At 44.0% G+C, this 23,911-nt stretch overlaps 1 protein-coding gene across 1 annotated transcript in view; it reads left to right on the top strand.

Annotated features, from left to right (window-relative positions):
* The first annotated feature begins 7,944 nt into the window (after window positions 1–7,944).
* Window positions 7,945–23,911, top strand: part of LOC139159958 (zinc finger protein 721-like) — a 40,622-nt gene continuing 24,655 nt past the window's right edge. Inside the window, exons 1-7 of the mRNA XM_070737452.1 lie at window positions 7,945–8,078; window positions 9,467–10,044; window positions 10,289–10,406; window positions 10,523–10,590; window positions 12,332–12,458; window positions 14,349–15,374; window positions 18,950–18,956. Of these exons, the coding sequence (XP_070593553.1) occupies window positions 9,535–10,044; window positions 10,289–10,406; window positions 10,523–10,590; window positions 12,332–12,458; window positions 14,349–15,374; window positions 18,950–18,956 (1,856 nt within the window). The 5' untranslated portion in view covers window positions 7,945–8,078; window positions 9,467–9,534. The remainder of the gene's footprint in view (window positions 8,079–9,466; window positions 10,045–10,288; window positions 10,407–10,522; window positions 10,591–12,331; window positions 12,459–14,348; window positions 15,375–18,949; window positions 18,957–23,911) is intronic.

Genomic DNA, 23,911 nt, shown 5'->3' with positions numbered 1-23,911 from the left:
CGCCCAACAGCTGATCTGCTCCGCAGCGCGGAAGCAGCGAGGAGCCGAAGATGGGGTAAAGGCAAAGGGGAAACCCCATCTTCTCGCTGCTGCCGCGCTGCGGAGCGGATCAGGTGTTGGGCGGCTGAAGGAACCTTCCCTTGGTCTTCCCGCCAGATCACTTGCCGCTTGCCAGTCCACACACGCCCCCCTGGATGAGCGGCCCCGCATGGCCCCAGCGCCGGACTCCGTTGCCGAACGGCGAAACCGGAAGGGGCGAGGTGGGGGAGAACGGGAGGCTCAGCATTCCGGCAGTCGCAGCGCTGGCTGTCAACTTTTCTTTTTAGCACTGGGGAGGCAAGTCAGCTCCTGCCCAGTTTTAAAAAGAAAAGTTGACAGCCAGCGATTGTTCCGCTGCCGCCAGCATGGAGCCCACGGGGGATTCGCCTTCCTCCCACCCGCAGCCGAGACTGATTGTGGGCTCCTTCGCAACCTCGGAGAGCTTCCAGGGCATGAAAGCTCACGAAAACCAGGAAGCTCTCCGAGGTTGCGAAGGAGCCCACGATCAGTCGGCTGCCGGCGGGAGGAAAGCGAATCCCCCGTGGGCTCCATGCTGGCGGCAGCGGAACAATCGCTGGCTGTCAACTTTTCTTTTTAAAACTGGGCAGGAGCTGACTTGCCTCCCCAGTGCTAAAAAGAAAAGTTGACAGCCAGCGCTGCGACTGCCGGAATGCTGAGCCTCCCGTTCTCCCCCACCTCGCCCCTTCCGGTTTCGCCGTTCGGCAACGGAGTCCGGCGCTGGGGCCATGCGGGGCCGCTCATCCAGGGGGGCGTGTGTGAATGCCACGGGGCTGGGCTCGGCTCCCCCCTCGGCTCCCCCCCCTTACCAGCCCCGCCGCGGAAGGCTCCATTCTGTTCCCTGCTGGCCCGATTGAGCGGCCGGCGGTCTCCATTCAGGGAACAGACGTCCACCCCCTCCTCGGAGTCCCCGGCACCCAGCGTCCCCACGCCGCCTCCACCTCCCGGTAATGCGCCCGACCTCTGCCTCTCTCTTTCTCTCTCATATACCACGCCGGCAACAGGGAGAGAAAGAGAGAGAGAACTAGCGTGGACTTATTTTTTATTTTTTAATATTTTATTTTTTTAATTAATATTTTTTGAAAAACCGCGTTGCAGCGTTTCGCGCTAATCGAGAACGCGCAAATCGAGGGACCACTGTAACAGAGAAACAGCAAGTTCCTGAATTTAATTATTGATGTTAGAAATGCTGGAAGGTTCCCCTTCCCCTGCCGGATAAAAACTTGTAACTTTTACAACCTCACAATATGCTGAAATCTGGTAAATGAACATTTTCTCATCCCTCTGCTTGCCTATCTACTTACCATACATCTGTTAAAGCTAGAGAGGTTTTGCAGCAGCAATCACAGAAAGAAATTTGTATGTACCGAGCAGAAGAAACATATTACCCATATTACATTAGCTAATTTGCCTTCTGTCTACCTTGGCGCACCTTCATTTAACGGTATATTCTAAGATTAGAGGCACATAGTTTCAGTTCAGACAGCTATAAACCTTGAACTAATTCCTGTAATGAGAAGGGTGTAGCTACAATTGGAATCTCATTTAGTTTATAGTGCTAAAGATTTCCAAGAGTAAGCATTTTTATCTGTTTCTCAGAAGAGGTTATTCAGCATATCAGAGCACCATAGCTTATTCTGCAGTATTGAATAGGATAGATAAAGTTACTTTTCAGTTTTGGTTACATAAATCCTTGTCCTGTTTTAATGATCTTTGAAACAATGCTGTAACAGCTCTTTTGTAGCGTCTCAAAAATGGAAAATGGAGTGGCGGTACCTGACGATGTCAAACAACCTGGAGGGCTGGCGCATAGAGTGAATACTTATTTTTAAGGACAGTTAAATTCAGAGTACTGTAGTTGATATTGTAAATTTTGACTTTCAAAAGGCTTTGGACAAAGTCCCTCACCAAAGGCTCCTAGAAAAGCTCTTCAGCCATGGAATTAGAGGACAGGTCTTGTCCTGGATTGGTAACTGGCTAAATTGTAAGAAGCAGAATGTGGCAATAAATGGACAATTCTCAGGATGGAAAGAAGTGAGAAGTGGTGTACCCCAAGGTTCAGTTTTGGGACTTTTACTTTTTAATTTATTCATTAATGATCTGGATGTAGAAGTAAACAGTGAGTTAGCAAAGTTTGCTGACGACACTAAATTGCTCTGAATAGTGAAAAGCAATGTTCCCTCTAATTTTTTTTCGGGGTGGGCGGAAAAGTATAGTGTCTGAGCGGCAGTCCCCTTGGGACTGGGTGACTGAAGTGTAAATAAATAAATAAATAAATCCCTTTTTTATTAAAAGAAATTAATAATAAAACAAAACCAGAATCTACTACTATTAAAACTAAAACAACCAGCAAAACCAAAAACGTAACTATTAATAAAAACAGGTCAGGGCTGGGTTTTTTTTTCTCTGTTATTATTTAAGTGCTTTTACCATATGCTTTAAATCAAGAGTCACTTCTCTCTGTTTTTCTCTCTTTCCTGTCATTTTGTGCCTCAATCATTTTCTCATTTCACTTCCCCCCCTTTTTTTCTATCACTTCTTTCTCTCTCTCTTTCTTCCACTCTTCTCTATCTCTCTTGCTTTTTCTCTCTCTCTCTCTTTCACTCTTCCTTCCTCTCTCCTCTTTCTTTCTTGCTCTCTCTCACTCTCTCTTCCTTCTTTCTCTCCCCTCTTGTTCTCTCTTTTTCTCAGTTTCTGTCTCCTTGTCTCCTTTCTCTCTCTCTCTCCCTTGTTTGCTTTCTGGTTTTCTTTCTTTCTCTCTCTTGTTTTCTTTCTCTTGCTCTCTCTCTCACTCTTGCTCTCTCTCTCTCTTGCTTTCTCTCTCACACACACATTTTCTCTCTCTTGTTCTCTCTCTCGTTATCTCTCCACCCTTTCTATCTCTCTCTCTTTCACATTTTGCTCTGTCTCTTATTCTCTCTTTCTCTCTCTTCCCTTCTTCTCTGCGGAGGCCGGCGAAGGTTTTTTAGTTTGAATGTTCCGGGTGGGCTGGCAGGGGGATGGGGAACACATGCGCCCGACATTCAAACTAACCTTTGCCGGCCTCCACTGTGAGAAGAACGCCTGCCCCAACTGTCCTGCAGCCCCTTTGCTGACACCCCGGGCGAAAGTGCTCTAGGGGAAGGGACTGCGAGAAGGGCGGGGTGGGCGTTCCCAAAGCGTTCGGAGCGGCTAGCGGCCGGATCAAGAGGACGAGAAGCCGCAGCTGCCACTGCTGCGGGAGGAGCTGCGTCCCAAGGCGGGAAGCGGAGGAGTAGAAAGAGGGGCGCATCAGATGGGCGGGTGGGGTGCAGCAGTGAGAAGCCAGGGGCACAATGGGGCCGGAGGCACTGGGGGGCAGGGGCAGCCGCGGCTCCTTGTGCGGCCTTAGAAAAGGGTGCGTGGGGGGGCTGTTTTGGGGTGCGCAGGCACATACCTTATACAGTGATGAAACGTGGAATTGATTGTCGGGAGCTCCAGAAGGATCGCTTCAAATTGAGTGAGTGGGCAACAAAGTGGCAAATGCATTTTAACCTAAACAAGTGCAAAGTTATGCATATTGATGTTATGTTTTTGGTGGACAGCCCAATGAAGATGTATACCCAGTGTGCAGCAGCAGTAAAAAAAGCAAATTCCATGCCTGCCATGATTAGGAAGGGAATTGAAAATAGGTCGGCAACTGCTGTATTGCCTCCGAAACCAGGTTGCAACACCTTAGTCTCTTCAGCCTTGAAAGATGGTGTTGAAGGGGTGACTTGATCAAAGTCTATATATTATTATTATTATTATTATTATTATTATTATTATTATTATTATTATTATTTAAATTTGTATGCCGCCCCTCTCCGAAGACTCATGCATGGGATAGAAAAGATGGATAGAGAAATATTCTTTTCTCTATCACACAATACTAGGAGGTGGGGGCACTCCCTAAAGCTCATACGTAAGAAAGTGAGGACAAAGTGAAATATTTCTTCACCCAGAGAGTCATTGGTTTTTGGAATTCACTTCCAGAAGAGGTCACGACAGCTGTCAGCCTGGATAGCTTTAAGGCAGGATTAGACAGATTCATAGATGCCAAATGTATCTGTGCTTATTGAAATGGATGTCCAAGTGTCACCTCTATGTTGGTTGAGGCAGGCAGGGTTCCCATGGGTACCATTTGTTGGGTGTCAAGGAAAAGGGAGGGTTTTGCCTTCTCTTTCTGCTCAAGATCCCCATGGACAATTGGTGGGCCACTGTGTGACATAGAATCCTGGACACGATGGGCTTTGGCCTGATTCATCATGGCCCTTATGTTCTTAAAAATCCAGGAGCATCTCATATTATGACTGCAATAGAGCCAAGTTTTTTAATATTTCCCCCCATTTTATGACTGTTCTTGCCCCGTTTCTTAAGTGAATCACCGGAGTTAGAACCACTTGTGAAATGAATTTGGCTTCCCCATTGTCTTGTCTTGTCATAAGGTTACAAAAGGTGATGACATGATCCAGGGACAATGCAACTGTCTTGAATCGGTTGCCAAGCATCCAAAGTTTGATCAGGTGATCTTGGAGGGTCATAAGTTTGAAAAGTGGTCATCAATCACTTTCTTCAGTGTTTCTGTAAGTTTGAGCAAATTGTAAATTGTAGTAAATTGACAACTGCCCATAGTTGACTAAAATTTAATATACCGTAAGTACAATTTATTTCTCGTTATCTGATACCTCTTGCTGCTTCCTCAGTACTTTTATGGGCCAAATATCTGGACCGAGCCCTTTCTCTGGCTGTTCTGCCTTTCCCATCCTTGCTTGTCTGAGGAAGGATCAAGTGAGAGATCGGATTTCTCCTTCCGGATTGTTTGCTGTTGCACGTAAAGTAGTTCAGTTTGCGAGGATCACAGCCTGTTCCTTTAGCAGCTAAGATTTGTTTTCACACACAGTTATTTAATAAGTCTCTTGAGTCTGAACTGATTCCACCACATTTATCACTGGATCTTTTAAACCAATTGTCCCCAACCCCCCAGACGGTGGCATGTTTGGAAGTGGGTCACGCAAATAGTGTATGAACCTAGTTCCACTTGCGCAAGTAGCACGAAAATCTCCATTTGTGGGAGAGGTGGATGTGTGAGCCAGCTGCTTCCACAAATGGACCTGCACGCACAACCATTTTCCTGCTTGTTGTAGTGGGCCATCCTCTCTCTCCCACCCTCCCACCGGTCGCTGGGCTACCAAACCCAGTCCTCGGAGAGGGGCGGCATACAAATCAAATAAATAAATAATTAACAAACCAAATAATTTTGAAACTCATAAGAAAGAGTACAGAGAATAGTAATCAAGATGATCAGGGTTAGGAAGCTAAAAAGTGAACTATTGCAGGAAATGGGCATGGCTAGTCCAGTGAAGGACCAGGGGAGACATGATAGCAGTGGTCCAATCCTTGAGGGGCTGCCACAGAGAGGACGGGGTCAAGCTATTTTCCAAGGGAGGGGGTCAAGGAGAGATTCAACCTGGGAATAAGGAGAACTCTTCTGACTTGAGAAAAATCAACCAATGGAACAGATGTTGCCTTCAGAGGTTGTGAGAGCTTCATCACTAGAAGTTTTGAAGAAGAGACTGAATTGCCATCTGTCAGAAACGGTGTAGGGCCGTGATGGTGAACCTATGGCAATGATGGCGAACTATGGAACAGGTGCCACAGGTGACATTTGGAGCCATATCTGCTGGTAAGGGATGTGTTGCCCTCGCTCAGCTCCAAGGTGCATTTGTGTGCCGGCCAGCTGATTTTGGCCTTCAAAGAGGCTCTGGGAGGGCATTTTTGGCTTCCAGAGAGCATCCGTGTGATTGCGGGAGGACGTTTTTTACCCTCCTGCAGCTGAAGGAAAGACTTTGGTGCCTGGGAAGGGGGAAACACGAGGATACTGGGCCCACTAGAAATTGGGAAATAGGCCGTTTTCAGCTTCCAGAAAACTTCCGAGGGTGGGGGAAGCTGTTTTTTGCCCTCCCCAGGCATTGAATTATGAGTGTGGGCACTCGCTCCTTCGGCACCCAAGGGAAAAAAAGGTTCGCCATCACTGACCTATCGCATGCATGGCACAGGTCGCACACATAGTCATATTTGTTGGAACGCAAGCTGTTCCCCATGCTCAGCTCCAAAGCCTCTGGAGGTGGGGAGGGCAAAAATGTCCCTACTGGGCCCACTGGAAGTCAGGAAATGGGGGACTGTGGGCACGTGGAGGGGTATTGAATATGGGTGTGGGCACACGTAGAACCCACCTCTTTTATGACATAACATGACATACTACATAACATCATATATCAGCTTCTCTAAAGACCTATGTGTACCAATCAGGAACTTGCGAATATACAGTAATAATAAACCTTGGTTCAACTCTCAAAACAACACGACAGAGCACTGCACACTAAGACAACTTGACACAAGAACAGATTTTTCCTTAACACCATCACTCTGCTAAACAAATTATTCCCTCAACACTGTCAAACTATTTACTAAGTCTGTACTACTATTACTACTAGGTTTTTTTCATCATCCCTATCACCCATTTCCTCCCACTTGTGACTGTATGACTGTAACTTGTTGCTTGTATCCTTAAGATTTTTATTAATATTATTTCCTCATTGCTTATAGGACCCCTATGACAATATTAAATTCTGTACTCATGATTCTTGAAAAATGTATACTTTGTTTTATGTACACTGAGAGCATATGCACCGAAGAAGAATTCCTCGTGGGTTCAATCACACTTGGCAAATAAAGAATTCTATTCTATTCTAATTACAAATTAAAAATACATGAAACTTTTCAAATTATTACTAGGAGAGAATACTTAAGGCTTTCAGCTTCCTTAAAATATTCAAATATTGTTCATTGACAATTCCATTTAAACATGTGCCAGCAATGTGTAACAGCTGCCAAAAAAGCCAACCCGATTCTAGGCTGCATTAACAGGAATGGAATCAAGATCACGTGAAGTGTTAATACCTCTTTATAAGGCCTTGGTGAGGCCACATTTGGAACACTGCATTCAGTTTTGGTCACCACAATGCAAAAAGGATGTTGAGACTCAAAGAGTACACAGAGAAGAGCAACAAAGTTGATTAGGGGACTGGAGGCTAAAACATGAAGAATGGCTGCAGGAACTGGGTATGTCTAGTTCAATGACAAGAAAGACCAGGGGAGACTATAGGTTTTTAAGAAGATGTTGGATAATCACTTGTCTGAAGTAATGTAGGGTGTCCTGCCTATGCAGGGCGTTGGACTGAAAGGCCTTCAAGTTCCCTTCCAACATTATTATTATTATTATTATGTATTAAGTTGCTTCTTAACCACAATTTTTCCTCCATCCTTTCATTAATTGCAGCTAAATCTCTTTTTTCTTCAACCCTCATCTCCAAATCCAAAGTAATATTTTCAAACCACTGAAATGTGCATTACTTTTGGCAAGAAAAAAAATATTCTTGTTACACCAAAGGTTCCTGCTAAAATTTGCTGAGGCGTATTCTCTACTGAACACCAGAATAAAACTCTTCATGTCTCTTATTTATTGTTCCCTTGCAATATTTGAGCTTTATATTTATTTTTCAGAATTTGCCTTCCTTAATTTTCCAGTCTTTCTCTAGTTACATATGTGACATTATTCCCCTCCGTCTTCATTTGTCCATAATTGCGGCTTGTTTTGAGGTAAAAAATATTTAAGGTCTACACGTTTGAGGTTTCCCTTCATTTTGGTACTTTTCTTTTGATGCCTCTTTTTTATCAGGGTCTATACTTCAGGATTATTCACATTATTACAGTCTGTCTTTGGTGTTTCCAAACCCAAAGGCATCCAGGCAGCTATAATAACTGAACTCGTTAAAGAAAAAATACAAATCTTAATTTTCCTCAAACTGTCTCCGCCTTCCAAGAGAACTGAGCATGCGCCGGCGTCTTCTCCAAAACAGAAACAGAAGGCGGGATTCCCGAGGCATTTTCCAGGAAAGACTTGAAAAGCTGTTCACCTTTTCTGCGGTCTCCGGTTGTGCCCTCCCCTCACACACACAACTGTGAGTCTTCGGGCGAGTCTTCCTAGCAAACGAAGAGGCTGCAGGGAAATTTTGCACTTGGAGATCGGGGTTCAGTGATGGGGCTTTTCTCCCGCGCTGGAGGCTCTTTGCATGGAGGGGGAGGAGGAGAGATCGTCTTTGCAAAAGAGAGATTCGAGCCTCTAAGTCAGTGTTGACTCCTGGACAGTTTCCCTGCCTATATCTTGGCTCCGTTTCCAGAAGGGGTTTCCCTCCCCTCCCCCTTCTAAGGACGAGAGAAGCGAGCAGTCGGAGTCCCTCCTGTTAGCTTTGCATGCAAGGCTGCCTCTCCACGTGCGAGGAGCTGGTGCAAGGACTTGTTCTTAACTATGGACGTTAGAAATGATATCAAAGTATCTTTTAAATTATATTAAATATATCAATATTGTAAATTATATCATATTAAATTATGATGAGGCAGAGAGAGACATTTGGTTCAAGCACAAGGCTTAGAAAGCAATAGATTTCTAGTCCAACTTTTGGCATGAAAGCCTGGAGCCCATCCCAGCTCTCAGCCCAATCTGCTTCACAGGGATGTTGTTCTGGGGAAAGTAGTAATGTATAAAAATAACAAGAAGACATAAGAATAAAAATTAATTTTTAATAAAAACTAGGAAGTAGAAATTAAAAATACATGGATGAGAGTCGCCCAGAAAGTAATGCACCACATTTTTTCCTCTCAGCCTACAGTAATGGTATGGATGCGAAACTTTAGATATACATTATTTCAATTGTCAGGAGTGCGTGTGTAAATTTTGTGTTTATTCAGACAGCGTAGCAGTTTTTTGAAATGGCATCTGTTCGTGATGTACGTTACAAGCGTGGGTCATCATTGAATTTCTCACTGGAGAGAAAGAAATTGTTGGGAACATTTGCCAATGTTTGTGTACAGTTTATGGAGAATCTGCAGTCGACAGAAGTACGGTTAGTCGCTGGGCACAGAGGGTGAAGATATTAGAAGACGGAAATACCTTTGTGACCAGAACAAGGAGTGGTACTTAAAGGGCATACATGACCTTGTGTCTCGCTGGTGGAAGGCCATAGAACGGGACGGAGATTACGTTGAAAAATAGGGAGTGTACAAAAAACATCATTATTTCTTCTGTTTAAGTTTCATTATCTTCAATAAATAATTGTTGAAGAAAAAAATGTGATGCATTACTTTCTGGGCAACCCTAGTAAATGTGTTTTCCAATATTTTGATAGACATTGATCCTGAAGGGTTCACTGCAATTTCCCCCATATGTAGGCAGTGCAAGCTAAATAATAAGATTTCACCTCCTTCCAAGACTTTGGTGGGTGGACACATATTTCTTCACTTAATCTTGCCTTCCCTCTCTTTCCCATTATTCCATTTTTTTCCATTTCAGGTATCTAAGCTCAAAATATTTTCTGCTTCTTCTGGAATCTTAAGTATCTTGTCTGGGAAAAGAGCTGAATGGCCTTGGAAAATTTGGCCCCACCTCTATCTAACGGAAAAACCTATGAAAATCCTTGGGTCCATTTTGGAGCTGGATTAGAGATCAGAAAGAAGATGGAGGGACAACACCCAGCAGTTGCAGAAATTAGAAAAGACTCTCCAGCTGCTCAGCCATGGAGCCGTGGGAAGAACGGGGCAAGTCCTGGGTGGAAGAACCACGAAGAGGCTTCCAATAGTCCAGAGGTCCAATGCTGTCACTTCAGAAAAATGCAGTTTCAGGAGGGGAGTCGTCCCCGAGATATTTGCACTCGGCTTCACTACCTTTGTCATCAGTGGCTGCAACCAGAAAAACACACCAAGGCTCAGATGCTGGACCTGGTGCTCCTGGAGCAATTGCTGGCGGTCCTTCCCCCAGAGATGGCAAGATGGGTGCGGGAGTGTGGAGCAGAGACCAGTTCCCAGGCGGTGTCCCTGGCTGAAGGCTTCTTGCTGACCCAGGAGGAGGAAAAGATGAAAGAAGAGTTGCAGGTGGGAGAATGTAACCATGGCAGCTCTAAAGTGGATCCCTCTGGATTTGTCAATCCCTTTCTGGCAGAGTTTTCTGGGATTATTAACTCCTGAGGGCATTTGCTCTCTTCTTCCAGAGGATTTGGGGCCATTCCTCCATTCTGTTTCAGCAATGGACATTGGGGTCTGCTAATTTCAAGGTGCAGTATGACAGATAATTTATTTCCATCTGTGTTCTTTGTTTCTCGTACTGCATCATCTCCAGAAATCTGTGGAAGCTGTGACTGAGTATAGAGAGGAGAGGAAAGATTCATTCAGATCTTCTCAAGAGTTGATCTTCAGGGAGAACATCCAGAAAGATCAAAGTCAAGACTCTACGCAAGGTAAGAAAAGCTCTTTCTGGGTGAGGTGAGATTTCAACATTTAGCTGATTCTTTGGTTCCACTTTATTGGAGTGTCCCTCTTTAACAAATCTGCCGTTTTTTAATCTTTCTCGCAGAGAGTAGAAAGCTGTCCTTGGATTCTTTTGATTCACCTCTTTGTGATGGAGCTGAAACGCTACTTCAGGTAAGGAGGAGACTCACAAAAGGCCCCTGGATCAGAAGGCTCCTCCTTCTGTCTCCCAGGGTTTTTCTCACGCACCATTACAAAAAATATATATCCTTTTTTGCCCTTTGAAAAGCTTATTTGGGACGGTCGTCACCTGGTGATTGAGAATCCCCCTATAGGCATATAGAGTTCTATTGCAACCTCTTTTAATTCCTCCATGAGGGTGTTGGTGTTGGAGTCCATTAGTCCCTGAGTGGATGAAGTGAGCCATTGGAAAACACGTCAGCTAGGTTTTGCCAGTATTTTGCTCTGCCCACTCTGAAAAGAATAGAATAGAATAGAATAGAATAGAATTTTATTGGCCAAGTGTGATTGGACACACAAGGAATTTGTCTTGGTGCATATGCTCTCAGCGTACATAAAATAAAATATACATTTGTCAAGAATCATGTGGTACGACACTTAATGATTGTCATAAGGGTGAAATAAGCAATGAAGAAACAATATTAATAAAGCAACAAGTTACAGTCATGGGAGTCACGGACCAGAATGGGAGTCAGGACCAGGAGTGGATTTAAGACCCAACTACCAATTGATCAAGAATATTGAAGAATGGGATGCCCTAAGGCTGTGGTGGTGAACCTATGGCACAGGTGGTACACGATACGTTGCCCTAGCTCAGCTCCAACATGCAGGTGTGTGCTGGCCAGCTGTTTTTTGGCTTGCACAGGCGCGTTTTGGGCTTCCAGAGGGCCTCTTTGGGGGGGTGTCTTTTTAGCCTCCCTCAGCGCCAGGGAAGCCTTTGGAACCTGGGGAGGGCGAAACGTGAGCCTACTGTTGTTCTGGTTTCTGGTAGAAATTTAGCAATTCCAAATAACTCTTATTAAATGTATTGTTTCATGAATAAAGAAACTCCATTTATTTCTCTGCTCTTCTGGAATTCAAACACATTCCATACAGGCACTTGGTCCGTAATCTCCCGTAGCTGCATTTCTCACATTCCGTCTCCTGCTCCACTTAACAAGATTTATTGTCCTAACAGCATGATTTCTAAAAAACAGCAGAACTGACGGCTAATAACACAGAATACTTTTTGTTTACTTGAGAGCGGCGAGAAGCACCTCCATTTTTCCCTGTGGCAACGTTGAAACTCCACCCTTCTTCTCCACTGACCCCCTGATGTGCCAAATACATCACTACAGTATTTAGCCCATTCCTCTCCTTAATATCTTCTTTCAGACCTCTGTTCTCTACGTTTTGGGGCCCTTCTGAATTTAGGGTTAACCCAGCAAGCGTCTGATTCTCCCTCGCTAGATCCTGAACTCATAGCTCCATCCTGTGGCTGGCCTCCCACCTGTTCTACTACCTGTAACCCCGGGGCCCCCACTAATTCATAAACGCTATCTGAATCCGAGTCCTCAATATCTTCATCATCCTCCAACTGATCAGGAGTATGTACAACAACTGTGCCCACCAGATGTAGGGAAACAGGGCAATTCCGGTAGCAGGCGGACCCAGACTTTTGGCACCTGAGGGAAAAAAGCTTCGCCATCACTGCCCTAAGGCATTGCAAACACTCCCAACTTCATCAAACATGATTCATTTGGTCCATCAGCCAAAAGTGGTGAGATCTCATTCTGAAATCTGCAGAAGGTACCAATTTTGTCCACGTAATCTCTTTTCCTAAAATTGGTGAAAGAAAACTATAAAATTGTTATTGGGATTATCTGTTAATAAGGAAACCTTTGTCCTTGCTCAGGACGTTCTGTCTTTGGAGGACGTGGCCGTGTATTTCTCAGAGGAGGAGTGGTCTCAACTGGACGCTGACCAAAAAGCACTCCATGAAGAAGTCATGCTGGAGAATTCCAGGAATCTGTTTTCTCTGGGTAAGGACCCCTGTATGTGCTCAGAAATAGAAAAGAGTTACATTTTATTTCTGGGGAGGGAAATCCTTTATTGACAGTGCATTCAGCAAGCTTTCATAGCCCCTTCACTGTGTAGAATTTTGTTATGAGTCTACAGTTGTTGAAATTCATTTTTTTTCTTATTCATCTACACTTGGTACCTGATGATGATGATGATAGTAATGTGAAAACAAAAAATTTAGAAATCTGTGTAAATGTATTAGTTTCTAGCCTAGAGTTTTAATCTTTTGAGGAAACCAACTTTATAGAAGAAAGAAATTTATTGAAAGAAAGATTGGCAGACTGCCTAGCCTGGCTTTTTACCTAAAGAATTTTCCTAAAGTGTTCTGCTCATGAAATACAATTTTATGGGGTCCCTGAGGTGTAGAGATGGGGGCCAGGTGGAGGATGTGTGTAGCATATGGTGGGAGAGTTTTGCACATGCGGAAGGTAAACCCACCAAGTAGCCACGGTTAATCACTGTACCTAATTGAAGTCTTCAAGGAAAAACACTGCAGCAGGCTTTCTTGTAAAAATATATTTTACTTTTCTTCTTATCAAAATACTTCTCTAAATAAACTATCAACTTTGCATTTAATCACTTTATCAAACTATCTACAATACCCTCATATAACTCTTACTACATCCACCACTGCAACCACTAAGCAGTAATTACTAACTACAAACCACCCAGCACAAAACCACTCTGTTACAAACCACACCCATGCAAGGGTGTTACTCCTATTATATAGGTTACAGCCAATCAGGTTGCAGCACAATTAGCAAACCCATGATTACATACTGATTATGGCTGACATCAGCCTCCCCTATGGTTACAAACCATTTAAAGCAGTACGTCATGATACGAACCTCTCATCATACTAACTTTTTGAGATACGAACCCGGGGTTCGGAACTTTTTTCACCTTATGAATCTGCCGCCGTGAGCGCTGAACCCGGAAGTTCGGCAAAGGTTCGGGTTAGGAAGGCCTCCGAGAAGCGCCGCCACCTGTCTGTCACCTTCCGAAACAGCTGGGGGGGCTTCTTGGAAGTTAGGCAAAAGTTCAGATTTGGAGTCCGCCCGGCTGTCACCTTCACAGAAGAGCCGTGGAGCTGTCAGCCTGTCGGGAGGCTCAAACAGAGGTGGGGATTCCCAATAGGGAATTCCAGGGGTGCAGCTTTGACATCACGGAGATGTCCTTCCTGGCCGGCGGAAATGTGGACTCCAGACAATGCTCTTGTTTTTTCTATCTTTTGCTGCTTGGAAAACTCTACAAAAAGCAATAAACACTATGAAGGAAGTCAGCGATCTGTGCATCCTGCCATAATTTGTCTCTGAGGAAGAGGCTGAATGTACTGAAGAAGGTTCTGCCTGCCAGGATTCAGGATCCGTGATGGCCCTTAGTTGCCTTAACCGACCGGATGACCTCTGAGAGGGATGTTTAGAGTTATGCCCACTTGTGTACCAAGTTTGTCTTTAGTCTCAATTTGAGGGTGGGGAGATAGTGCCATCCAGAAATTCCCCCTGACTTTCAAAGATTCTGCTCTGCAGACAGGTGGAGATCAGACTTTGATTGAAGATGGGATCTGGTGGGTAGGTTGCTGCCCCAGCATGACAAGGTGTCCGATGCACTTTGAGAGTTTGTGGCACACGGAATTGTCCCAGGTCAAAGATGAGATCAGGGCTGCCATCCATCCTGTTATAGGGCTATGATTTCAGTTGGAAATGGGTCTTTCCTATAATCTTTGTTTCGGCTCTTCAAGTTTGGGAACAAAACCTATGAAATCCATTTATGACTCTTTGGCTAAATTTCAGAAGAAAAGTTTTGATTGTTCCCTTTTCTTGCTACAGTTTTTCTTTTTCTTTTTCAAGGTTTTAATGGTCAAGAAAACAAGAATTGCAAGGAGGAACACCAAGCAATCCATCACACAGGAGATTATCAATGCATAGAGTATGGAAAGAGCTCTACCCGTAGTACTGGTCTCAGTTCCCACAAGAGGAGCCACACAGGAGAAAGACCTTATAAATGCATGGAGTGTGGGAAGAGTTTTGTCTGTAGCAGTAATCTTCTTCGACACAAGAGGAGCCACACAGGAGAAAGACCTTATAAGTGCATGGAGTGTGGAAAGACCTTTATTTGTACCACTGGTCTTAATTCCCACAAGAAGATCCACACAGGAGAGAAACCCTATCAATGCTTGGAGTGTGGAAAGAGCTTTACCCATAGTAGCGGTCTCTCTTTCCACAGGAAGAGCCATACAGGAGAAAGACCTTATAAATGCATGGAGTGTGGAAAGAGCTTTGTCCGTAGCAGTAATCTTCTTCGACACAAGAGGAGCCACACAGGAGAAAGACCTTATAAGTGCATGGAGTGTGGAAAGACCTTTATTTGTACCACTGGTCTTAATTCCCACAAGAAGATCCACACAGGAGAGAAACCCTATCAATGCGTGGAGTGTGGAAAGACCTTTATTTGTACCACTGGTCTTAATTCCCACAAGAAGATCCACACAGGAGAGAAACCCTATCAATGCGTGGAGTGTGGAAAGAGCTTTACCCATAGTAGCGGTCTCTCTTTCCACAGGAAGAGCCATACAGGAGAAAGACCTTATAAATGCATGGAGTGTGGAAAGAGCTTTGTCCGTAGCAGTGAACTTCTTCGACACAAGAGGAGCCACACAGGAGAAAGACCTTATAAGTGCATGGAGTGTGGAAAGAGTTTTGTCTGTAGCAGTCAACTTCTTCGACACAAGAGGAGCCACACAGGACAAAGACCTTATAAATGCATGGAGTGTGGAAAGAGCTTTGTCCATAGCAGTAATCTTCTTCAACACAAGAGGAGCCACACAGGAGAGAAACCCTATCAATGCATGGAGTGTGGAAAGAGCTTTACTCGTAGTGATGGTCTAAGTTCCCACAAGAGGAGCCATACAAGAGTCACCTAAAATTTGAAGTGTGGAAATGGCTTTGAAAAGATTTGTGATCTCACTTTACATAACAGGTTCCCTTTGGGAGAAAAAAAACATATGGATCCATGGAGTGGGGAAAGAATTTGTAAGGAGTAAAGCTCTTACTTGCCATAGAAACATCCACACACAAGATAAACCATATGAATAAAGGAATTGTGGAAAAAGCTTCAATAGAAATTTCTGAAATAAAATCAATATGGTTTCTGCAAAGGCAAATCATGTCTTACTAAGTTGTTAGAATTCTTTGAGGGTGTTAATAAACACACAGTGAGGGTTTGTAGTGGGTATATATCTATATACACATAGTAAAATACATGATGAAGGTTATAGGGGAGATACTCATAGTAAAATATATCTAAGAAATAATTAAAAAGAAGGTATAGTAATAGGCATACAAATCCAATAAATAAATAAATAAATAAATAGAACATATCAATGAAAGAATAGAAGAAGACATGTAGGAATAGAAGAAAGGTATAGGAGATATAGGAGAGCAATAGGACAGGGGACGGAAGGCACTCTAGTGTACTTGTACTCACCCCTTACTGACCTCTTAGGAATCTGGATAGGTCAACCGTAGATAATCTAAGGGTAAAGTATTGGGGGTTTGGGAATGACACTATGGAGTCCGGTAATGAGTTCCACGCTTCAACAATTCGGTTACTAAAGTCATATTTTTTACAGTCAAGTTTGGAGCGGTTAATATTAAGTTTAAATCTGTTGTGTGCTCTTGTGTTGTTGTGGTTGAAGCTGAAGTAGTCGCCGACAGACAGCATGTTGCAGCATATGATCTTGTGGGCAATACTTAGATCTTGTTTAAGGCATCTTAGTTCTAAACTTTCTAGGCCCAGGATTGAAAGTCTAGTCTCATAGGGTATTCTATTTCGAGTGGAGGAGTGAAGGGCTCTTCTGGAGAAATATCTTTGGACATTTTCAAGGGTGTTAATGTCTGAGATGCGATATGGGTTCCAAACAGATGAGCTGTATTCGAGGATGGGTCTGGCAAAAGTTTTGTAAGCTCTGGTAAGTAGTGTGAGATTGCCAGAGCAGAAGCTACGTAGGATTATGTTTACAACTCTTGAAGCCTTCTTGGCTATATTGTTGCAGTGGGCTTTGGTACTTAAATCTTTTGTTATTAGTATACCAAGGTCCTTAACCGAGTGGGGATTGTCTGTGATAATTTGATTATTCAGTTCGTATTTGGAGTTCAGCTTCTTCTTCCCAATGTGTAGGACAGAGCATTTGCTAGTTGAGATTTGGAGTTGCCATGTGTTAGACCACTCAGAAACAGCGTCAAGGACTTTTTGGAGAGTAGTTGTGTTATCGGTGGTGTTGAAGAGTTTTACATCGTTGGCGAAGAGGACACAGTTTGTTTGTTTGTTTGTTTGTTGATTTGATTTGATTTAATTTGATATAATTTGATTTGTATGCCGCCCCTTTCCGGAGACTCGGGGCGGCTAACAGCAAGAATAAGACAGCGTACAATAATAATCCACTAATAAAAATGATTAAAAGCCCATTAATAGAAAACCCAAACATACATACAGACATACCATGCATAAAATTGTAAAGGCCTAGGGGGAAAGAGTGTATCAATTCCCCCATGCCTGGCGGCAGAGGTGGGTTTTAAGTAGCTTATGAAAGGCAAAGAGGGTGGGGGCAATTCTAATCTCTTGGGGGAGTTGGTTCCAGAGGGCCGGGGCCGCCACAGAGAAGGCTCTTCCCCTCGGTCCCGCCAAGCGGCATTGTTTCGTTGACGGGACCCGGAGAAGACCCACGCTGTGGGACCTAACTGGTCGCTGGGATTCATGCAGCAGAAGGCAGTCCCTGAGATAATCTGGTCCGGTGCCATGAAGGGCTTTATAGGTCATAACCAACACTTTGATTTGTGACCTGAAACTGATCGGCAATCAATGCAGACTGCGGAGTGTTGGTGTAACATGGGCATATTTGGGAAAGCCCATGATTGCTCTCGCAGCTGCATTCTGCACGATCTGAAGTTTCCGAGCACTTTTCAAAGGTAGCCCCATGTAGAGAGCGTTACAATAGTCGAGCCTTGAGGTGATAAGGGCATGAGTGACTGTGAGCAGTGACTCCCGGTCCAAAGAGGGGCGCAACTGGTGCACCAGGTGAACCTGGGCGAACGCCCCCCTCGCCACAGCTGAAAGATGTTTCTCTAATGTGAGCTGTGGATCGAGGAGGACACCCAAGTTGCGAACCCTCTCTGAGGGGGTCAATGATTCTCTCCCCAGGGTAATGGACGGACAGATGGAATTGCTTGTGATGTAATCGCAAAGGTCATTGATGTAAAGAATGAAGAGCGTTGGTCCCAGTACACTACCTTGGGGAACACCGCTTTTAACTGGGTCGGGGGTGGATATGGTGCTTCCTATTTTGACCACTTGTTGTCTGTTTGACAGGAATGCTGTAATCCAGCTATGGAGGGATCGTGAGATGCCATAGGATTTGAGTTTTAGGAGTAGTTTGTCGTGGACCACTGAATCAAAGGCTTTGCAGAAGTCGATATAAATTGCATCTGTAGATTTCCCTTGATCTAGAGGAGTTGTCCATATATTTTTGCAGTGGAGGAGCTTCAGGTTGCAGGATAGTTTTTTTCTGAAACCAAATTGTTTGTTAGAGAGCAAATCATTAGTTTCTAGATGGACTGATTTGTTTATAATTGATTCCATGACTTTGCATGGGACGCAGCATAGTGAAATTGGTCTGTAGTTATCTACAAGAGAGGGGTCTCCTTTTTTGAAGATGGGGATGACCATTGCTTTGGACCATAGCTTAGGAAGTGTGCTGGTTCTGAAGGATTTTTCAAAAATTATGCTTAGTGGTTCAGCTATGGCAGAAGAGAGCTTTTTTAGGAAGTAAGCACATAGACCATCTGGTCCGACTGATAGAGAAGGTTTAAGGTCACGTAATGCTTTTTCAACTCGGTCTTCAGTGAAGTCTACTTGGGTTAAGTCGTTGAGGGAGTTTGAGGTGCGATTGATGAAATTGGGGGATGAGCCATTGCTGTTAACAAAGACATAGCCAAAGAAAGAGTTGAGGAGGTTGGCTTTGGATGAATCATCATGGTATTCTTTGTTGTTGGGTCCTTTGAGAGGTGGGATAGGTCTAGAGTCTTTGAGTTTATTGTTGAGAAAGTTGTAGAAAGCTCTATTAGATTTGGTGCGTTGGAGGTTTTTCTCTTGTTTGTTTGTTTATTTATTTATTCATTCATTCATTCATTCATTCATTCATTCAATTTATATGCCGCCCTTCTCCTTGTTGTAGTAGTTAAGGGCATTCTGTTTTTATTCGATTGCAAATGCTTTTATATCGGCTTTTGAAGTTGAAAACTTGTCCTTTTTTGTTTTTCCTCCAGAGAGATTTTTTTCTTGTTTGTAATTTTCTTATTGAGATGGGGAGGTTATTTTTTTTGTTTATGGTACATGTTAGAGGTACATGAAGTCTGATGATAATTTTCATTTCGAGTAGGAATGTGTTGTAGAGGTCCTCAGTAGTGTAGCATTCAGAGAATAGTTTTCCAGTTTAATGTTGAGAGGTGGGCTTTAATGAGTTCGTAGTTCGCTTTTTTGAAATTGAATTTTGGTGTTGTATTATTTTGGTGGTTCATAGTGTGGCTTAAGTTGAGACTGAAGTTTATGATGCTGTGGTCGCTGTTGGAAAATGGTTCTGTTATTTGTAAGCCATATATTGCACTTTTGCTGTTGCAGAACATGAGATCCAGACAGTCATCAAGTCTGGTATTGTTAGTTACTAGTTGGTCGAGTCCCAGATAGGTGACGGTATTATATATAGTAGAATGGGTGGGTTCCGTTGTTTAGTTGATATTGTAAATTTTGACTTTCAAAAGGCTTTTGACAAAGTCCCTCACCAAAGGCTCCTAGAAAAGCTCTTCAGCCATGGAATTAGAGGACAGGTCTTGTCCTGGATTGGTAACTGGCTAAATTGTAGGAAGCAGAATGTGGCAATAAATGGACAATTCTCAGGATGGAAAGAAGTGAGAAGTGGTGTACCCCAAGGTTCAGTTTTGGGACCTTTTTAATTTATTCATTAATGATCTGGATGTAAAAGTAGATAGGTAGCAAACTTTGCTGACGACACTAAATTGTTCCAGGTAGTAAGAAGTGGAACTGATTGTCGGGAACTCCAGAAGGATCTCTTGAAATTGAGTGAGTGGGCAACAAAGTGGCAAATGCATTTTAACCTAATCAAGTGCAGAGTTATACATATCGGGGCAAAGAACCCCAATTATACCTACCAACTGATGGGGACCAAGCTTTCTGAGACCCCAAGAAAGGGATTTTGGGGTTTTGGTGGACAGCTCAATGAAGATGTCAACCCAATATACATCAGTAAAAAAAAGCAAATTCCATGCTTGGCATGATTAGGAAGGGAATTGAAAATAGGTCGGCAAGTGCTGTATTGCCCCTGTACAAATCAATGGTGAGACCACATTTGGAGTACTGTGTACAGTTCTGGTCACCGCACCTCAAGAAGGATATATTGGAACTGGAAAAGGTGCAAAAAGCCAACAAGAATGGTCAAGGAAATAGAGCACCTCCTTTATGAAACCAGGTTGCAACGCCTTGAAAGACAGCATTGAAGGGGTGACTTGATCCAAACTTTTTTTATTTTTTCTCTCCAATCGCAATATAATTAAAAATACCAATAACATCAAGTTGCTTTGCATTAAATTCATTTTACAAATTCTGGTATACGTGAACCAGTGCTGCCACCTCGACTTTTAACAGGTGGATAAAAAACAGCTGCTCACTTTCTTATGCTATACAAAAATGCTAAAAACTAAAACCTCTTTTAAGCTGTTCAATATTTTAGTTATCTCAAGCTGAATAGGCTGTAAAGTTTCAAATTTCTCCATATCTCTTCTAAATCAATTTTCACATACATTCAGAAACCTTTTTAAGTGATAATCGCCCATTAATAAGAAACCTCTAGGGAAAAAAAACACCAAGCAAATTTCAGTGTCCGATTCAAAGGGGGAAAAAAACAAAAGAAAACCAACCAAACAGGTATTATCTCCTAATACAGTGAACCCTCGAGTTTCGCGTCCTCAAGGATCGCGAAAGGGCTATTTCGCTAGTTTTCAACCCGGAAGTAAACTCCACCATCTGCGCATGCGTGCCCTTCCACGCATGCGTAGATGGTGGAGTTTCCCCGCCGGGCAGAGGCTTCCCTGGGTCTTCCCCCTCTTGCCCCGGTAAGACCCCAGCGGCGGTGGGCTGGAGCGCGAGCTTGGGGCAGCCTAGCTCCGCTTCCCAGCTGGGAAGCGGAGCCGGCAACAGCGTGGGCGGGCGGGCGGCGCGCGCGAGCTTGGGGCAGCCTAGCTCCGCTTCCCAGCTGGGAAGCGGAGCCGGCAACAGCGTGGGCGGGCGGGCGGCGCGCGCAAGCTTGGGGCAGCCTAGCTCCGCTTCCCAACTGGGAAGCGGAGCCGGCAACAGCGTGGGCGGGCGGGCGGCGCGCGCGAGCTTGGGGCAGCCTAGCTCCGCTTCCCAGCTGGGAAGCGGAGCTAGGGTTTCCCCAAGCGCGCGCGCACCCCAGGCGCGAGCAACGGGGTGGGCGGGCGAAGGGCGGGCGGCAGTGGAAGTAAAAACACCATCTGCGCACGCGCAGATGGTGTTTTTACTTCCACACCGCTACTTCGCGAAAAATCGATCATCGCTTGGGGTCCTGGAACGGAACCCTCGCGATGATCGAGGGTTCACTGTAGTGCCCAATTAGCCAAATTACAAAATTCCAAGACCTAATTAATAATTCCTTTATAAAGGAATTAAAAACAAATAAAAATTAACTAACAAAGAGAAAACAAAATGTAAGATTAAGAAATAAAATACAGTGTTCCCTCGATTTCCGCGGGGGATGCGTTCCGAGACCGCCCGCGAAAGTCGAATTTCCGTGAAGTAGAGATGCGGAAGTAAATACACCATTTTTGGCTATGGACAGTATCACAAACCTTCCCTTAACACTTTAAACCCCTAAATTACCATTTCCCATTCCCTTAACAACCCTTTACTCACCATTATTACTGGTACTCACCATTGAATAAGACACTTAGTGATCCTGATATTTATAAGCATAATTATTTATTAACAATAATTATTTTTTTTGTTATTTATTTGCAAAAATTATTAGTTTGGGGAAAAACCCGCAAACTATTTTTTAATTGATATTTTTTGAAAAACCGTGGTATAGGCTATTCGCGAAGTTCGAACCCGCGAAAATCGAGGGAACACTGTACCAAAAAGGGAAATTTTAGAAAGAAAAGAAATTAAAAGAAAGGTTAAAAAAAGAAGAAATAAGAAGAAGAAGGAAGGTACACACCGAGAAAGAAAGGAAGGGAAGAAAAGAAAATATAAAAAAGAAAAAGAGGAAGAAGTAGGAACTTCCTCCTCTTCTTACACTTCACCTCCTACCTACCTATAATGCCAATGAATTTCATGGAACCTTTAGGTTCAACCAAAAGTCCTTATTAATTATAAATTTTTCAATTTCTTACTCTCATTTCCAAATGCTTACATGAAATCATTAATTATCCATCAACTTTCTTACACACTTTCCAAAGGTGTTACATTGTTACGTTAAAAAGAAAAAACCCCAACCAAATCCAAGAAAAGGAAATTTCTCTGAAAACCCATTGGAATCAGATTATATAATAATAATAATAATAATAATTAATAATAATAATAATATAGTAGATTTGTATGCCGCCCCTCTCTGAAGACTCGGGGCGGCTCACAACAATAATAAAAACAATATATAGCGATACATTCGGGACCGCCTTCTGCCGCACGAATCCCAGCGACCGGTTAGGTCCCACAGAGTCAGTCTTCTCCGGGTCTCATCAACTAAACAATGTTGTCTGGCGGGACCCAGGGGAAGAGCCTTCTCTGTGGCGGCCCCGACCCTCTGGAACCAGCTCCCCCCAGATATCACAGATGCCGCCACCCTCCTTGCCTTTCGTAAGCTTCTTAAAACCCACCTCTGTCGTCAGGCTTGGGGGAACTGAACTACCCTTTCCCCCCCCCTAGGCCGATACAATTTATGCATGGTATGTTTGTGTGTATGTTTGGTTTTAAATAAGGGTTTTTAATTATTTTAAACATTAGATTTGTTATATGCTGTTTACTACTGTTGTTAGCCGCCCCAAGTCTACGGAGAGGAGCGGCATACAAATCTAATAAATAAATAAATAAACAAATCTAATATTAAAAAAGAAGCATATAAAACCCTATCATATTTAAAAACCAAACAACACATACACACCAAACATAAAATATAAAAAAGCCTGGGGGAAAGATTTCTCAACTCCCCCATGCCTGGCGGTATAGGTGGGTCTTGAGTAGTTTACGAAAGACAAGGAAGGTGGGGGCAGTTCTAATCTCCGGGGGGAGTTGATTCCAGAGGGCCGGAGCCGCCACAGAGAAGGCTCTTCCCCTGGGGCCCGCCAAACGACATTGTTTAGTCGACAAGGCCAACTCTGTGGGACCTTATCGGTCCCTGGGATTCGTGTGGTAGTAGGCGATTCCGGAGGTATTCTGGTCCAATGCCATGTAAGGCTTTAAAGGTCATAACCAACACTTTGAATTGTGACCGGAAATTGATTGAAATTGAGGACTCGGGGTGGCTCACAGCATGTACAGAAAAAACGAAACAATAATAACAATCCAATTATACCTTAAAAAAATAATCTTAAAATTCTAATTAAAAACTATCAATATCATTCATTCAGCAGTCAAACTAAGCATTCATCGGTCAGGGGGGATGGTCTAAGGAACCCCAGGCCTGGCGGCAAAGATGAGTTTTTAAACTTTCGGAAGGCAAGGAAGGTGGGGGGCAGTACGAATCTCTGGGGGGAGCTGATTCCAGAGGGCCGGGCCCCCCACAGAGAAGGCTCTTCCCCTAGGTCCTGCCAGCCGACGTTGTTTGGTTGACGGGACCCTAAGGAGACCAACTCTGTGGGACCTCACCGGTCGCTGGGATTCGTGCGGCAGAAGGTGGTCCCAGAGGTAATCTGTTCCTATGCCATGTAGGACTTTATAGGTCATAACCAACACTTTGAATTGTGTCCGGAAACAAATTGGTAGCCAATGTAGTCCGCGGAGTGATGGTGAGATATGGGCATTTCTTGGAAGGCCTAAGACTGCTCGCGTGGCTGCATTTTGGACGAGCTGAAGTTTCCGAACACTCTTCAAGGGTAGCCCCATGTAGAGAGCATTGCAGTAGTCGAACCTCGAGGTGATAAGGGCATGAGTGACTGTGAGCAGTGACTCCCGGTCCAGATAGGGCCGCAACTGGTGCACCAGGCGGACCTGGACAAACATCCCCCTTACCACAGCCAAAAGATGATGCTCTAATGTCAGCTATGGATCGAGGAGGACTCCCAAGTTACAGACCCTCTCTGAGGGGGTCAATAATTCCCCCCCCCAGGGT

Source organism: Erythrolamprus reginae, chromosome 2, assembly GCF_031021105.1.
Source record: "Erythrolamprus reginae isolate rEryReg1 chromosome 2, rEryReg1.hap1, whole genome shotgun sequence".
Lineage (NCBI taxonomy): Eukaryota > Metazoa > Chordata > Lepidosauria > Squamata > Dipsadidae > Erythrolamprus > Erythrolamprus reginae.
Note: the sequence above shows the minus strand (reverse complement) of the source record. Positions and strands in the feature narration are given on the sequence as shown.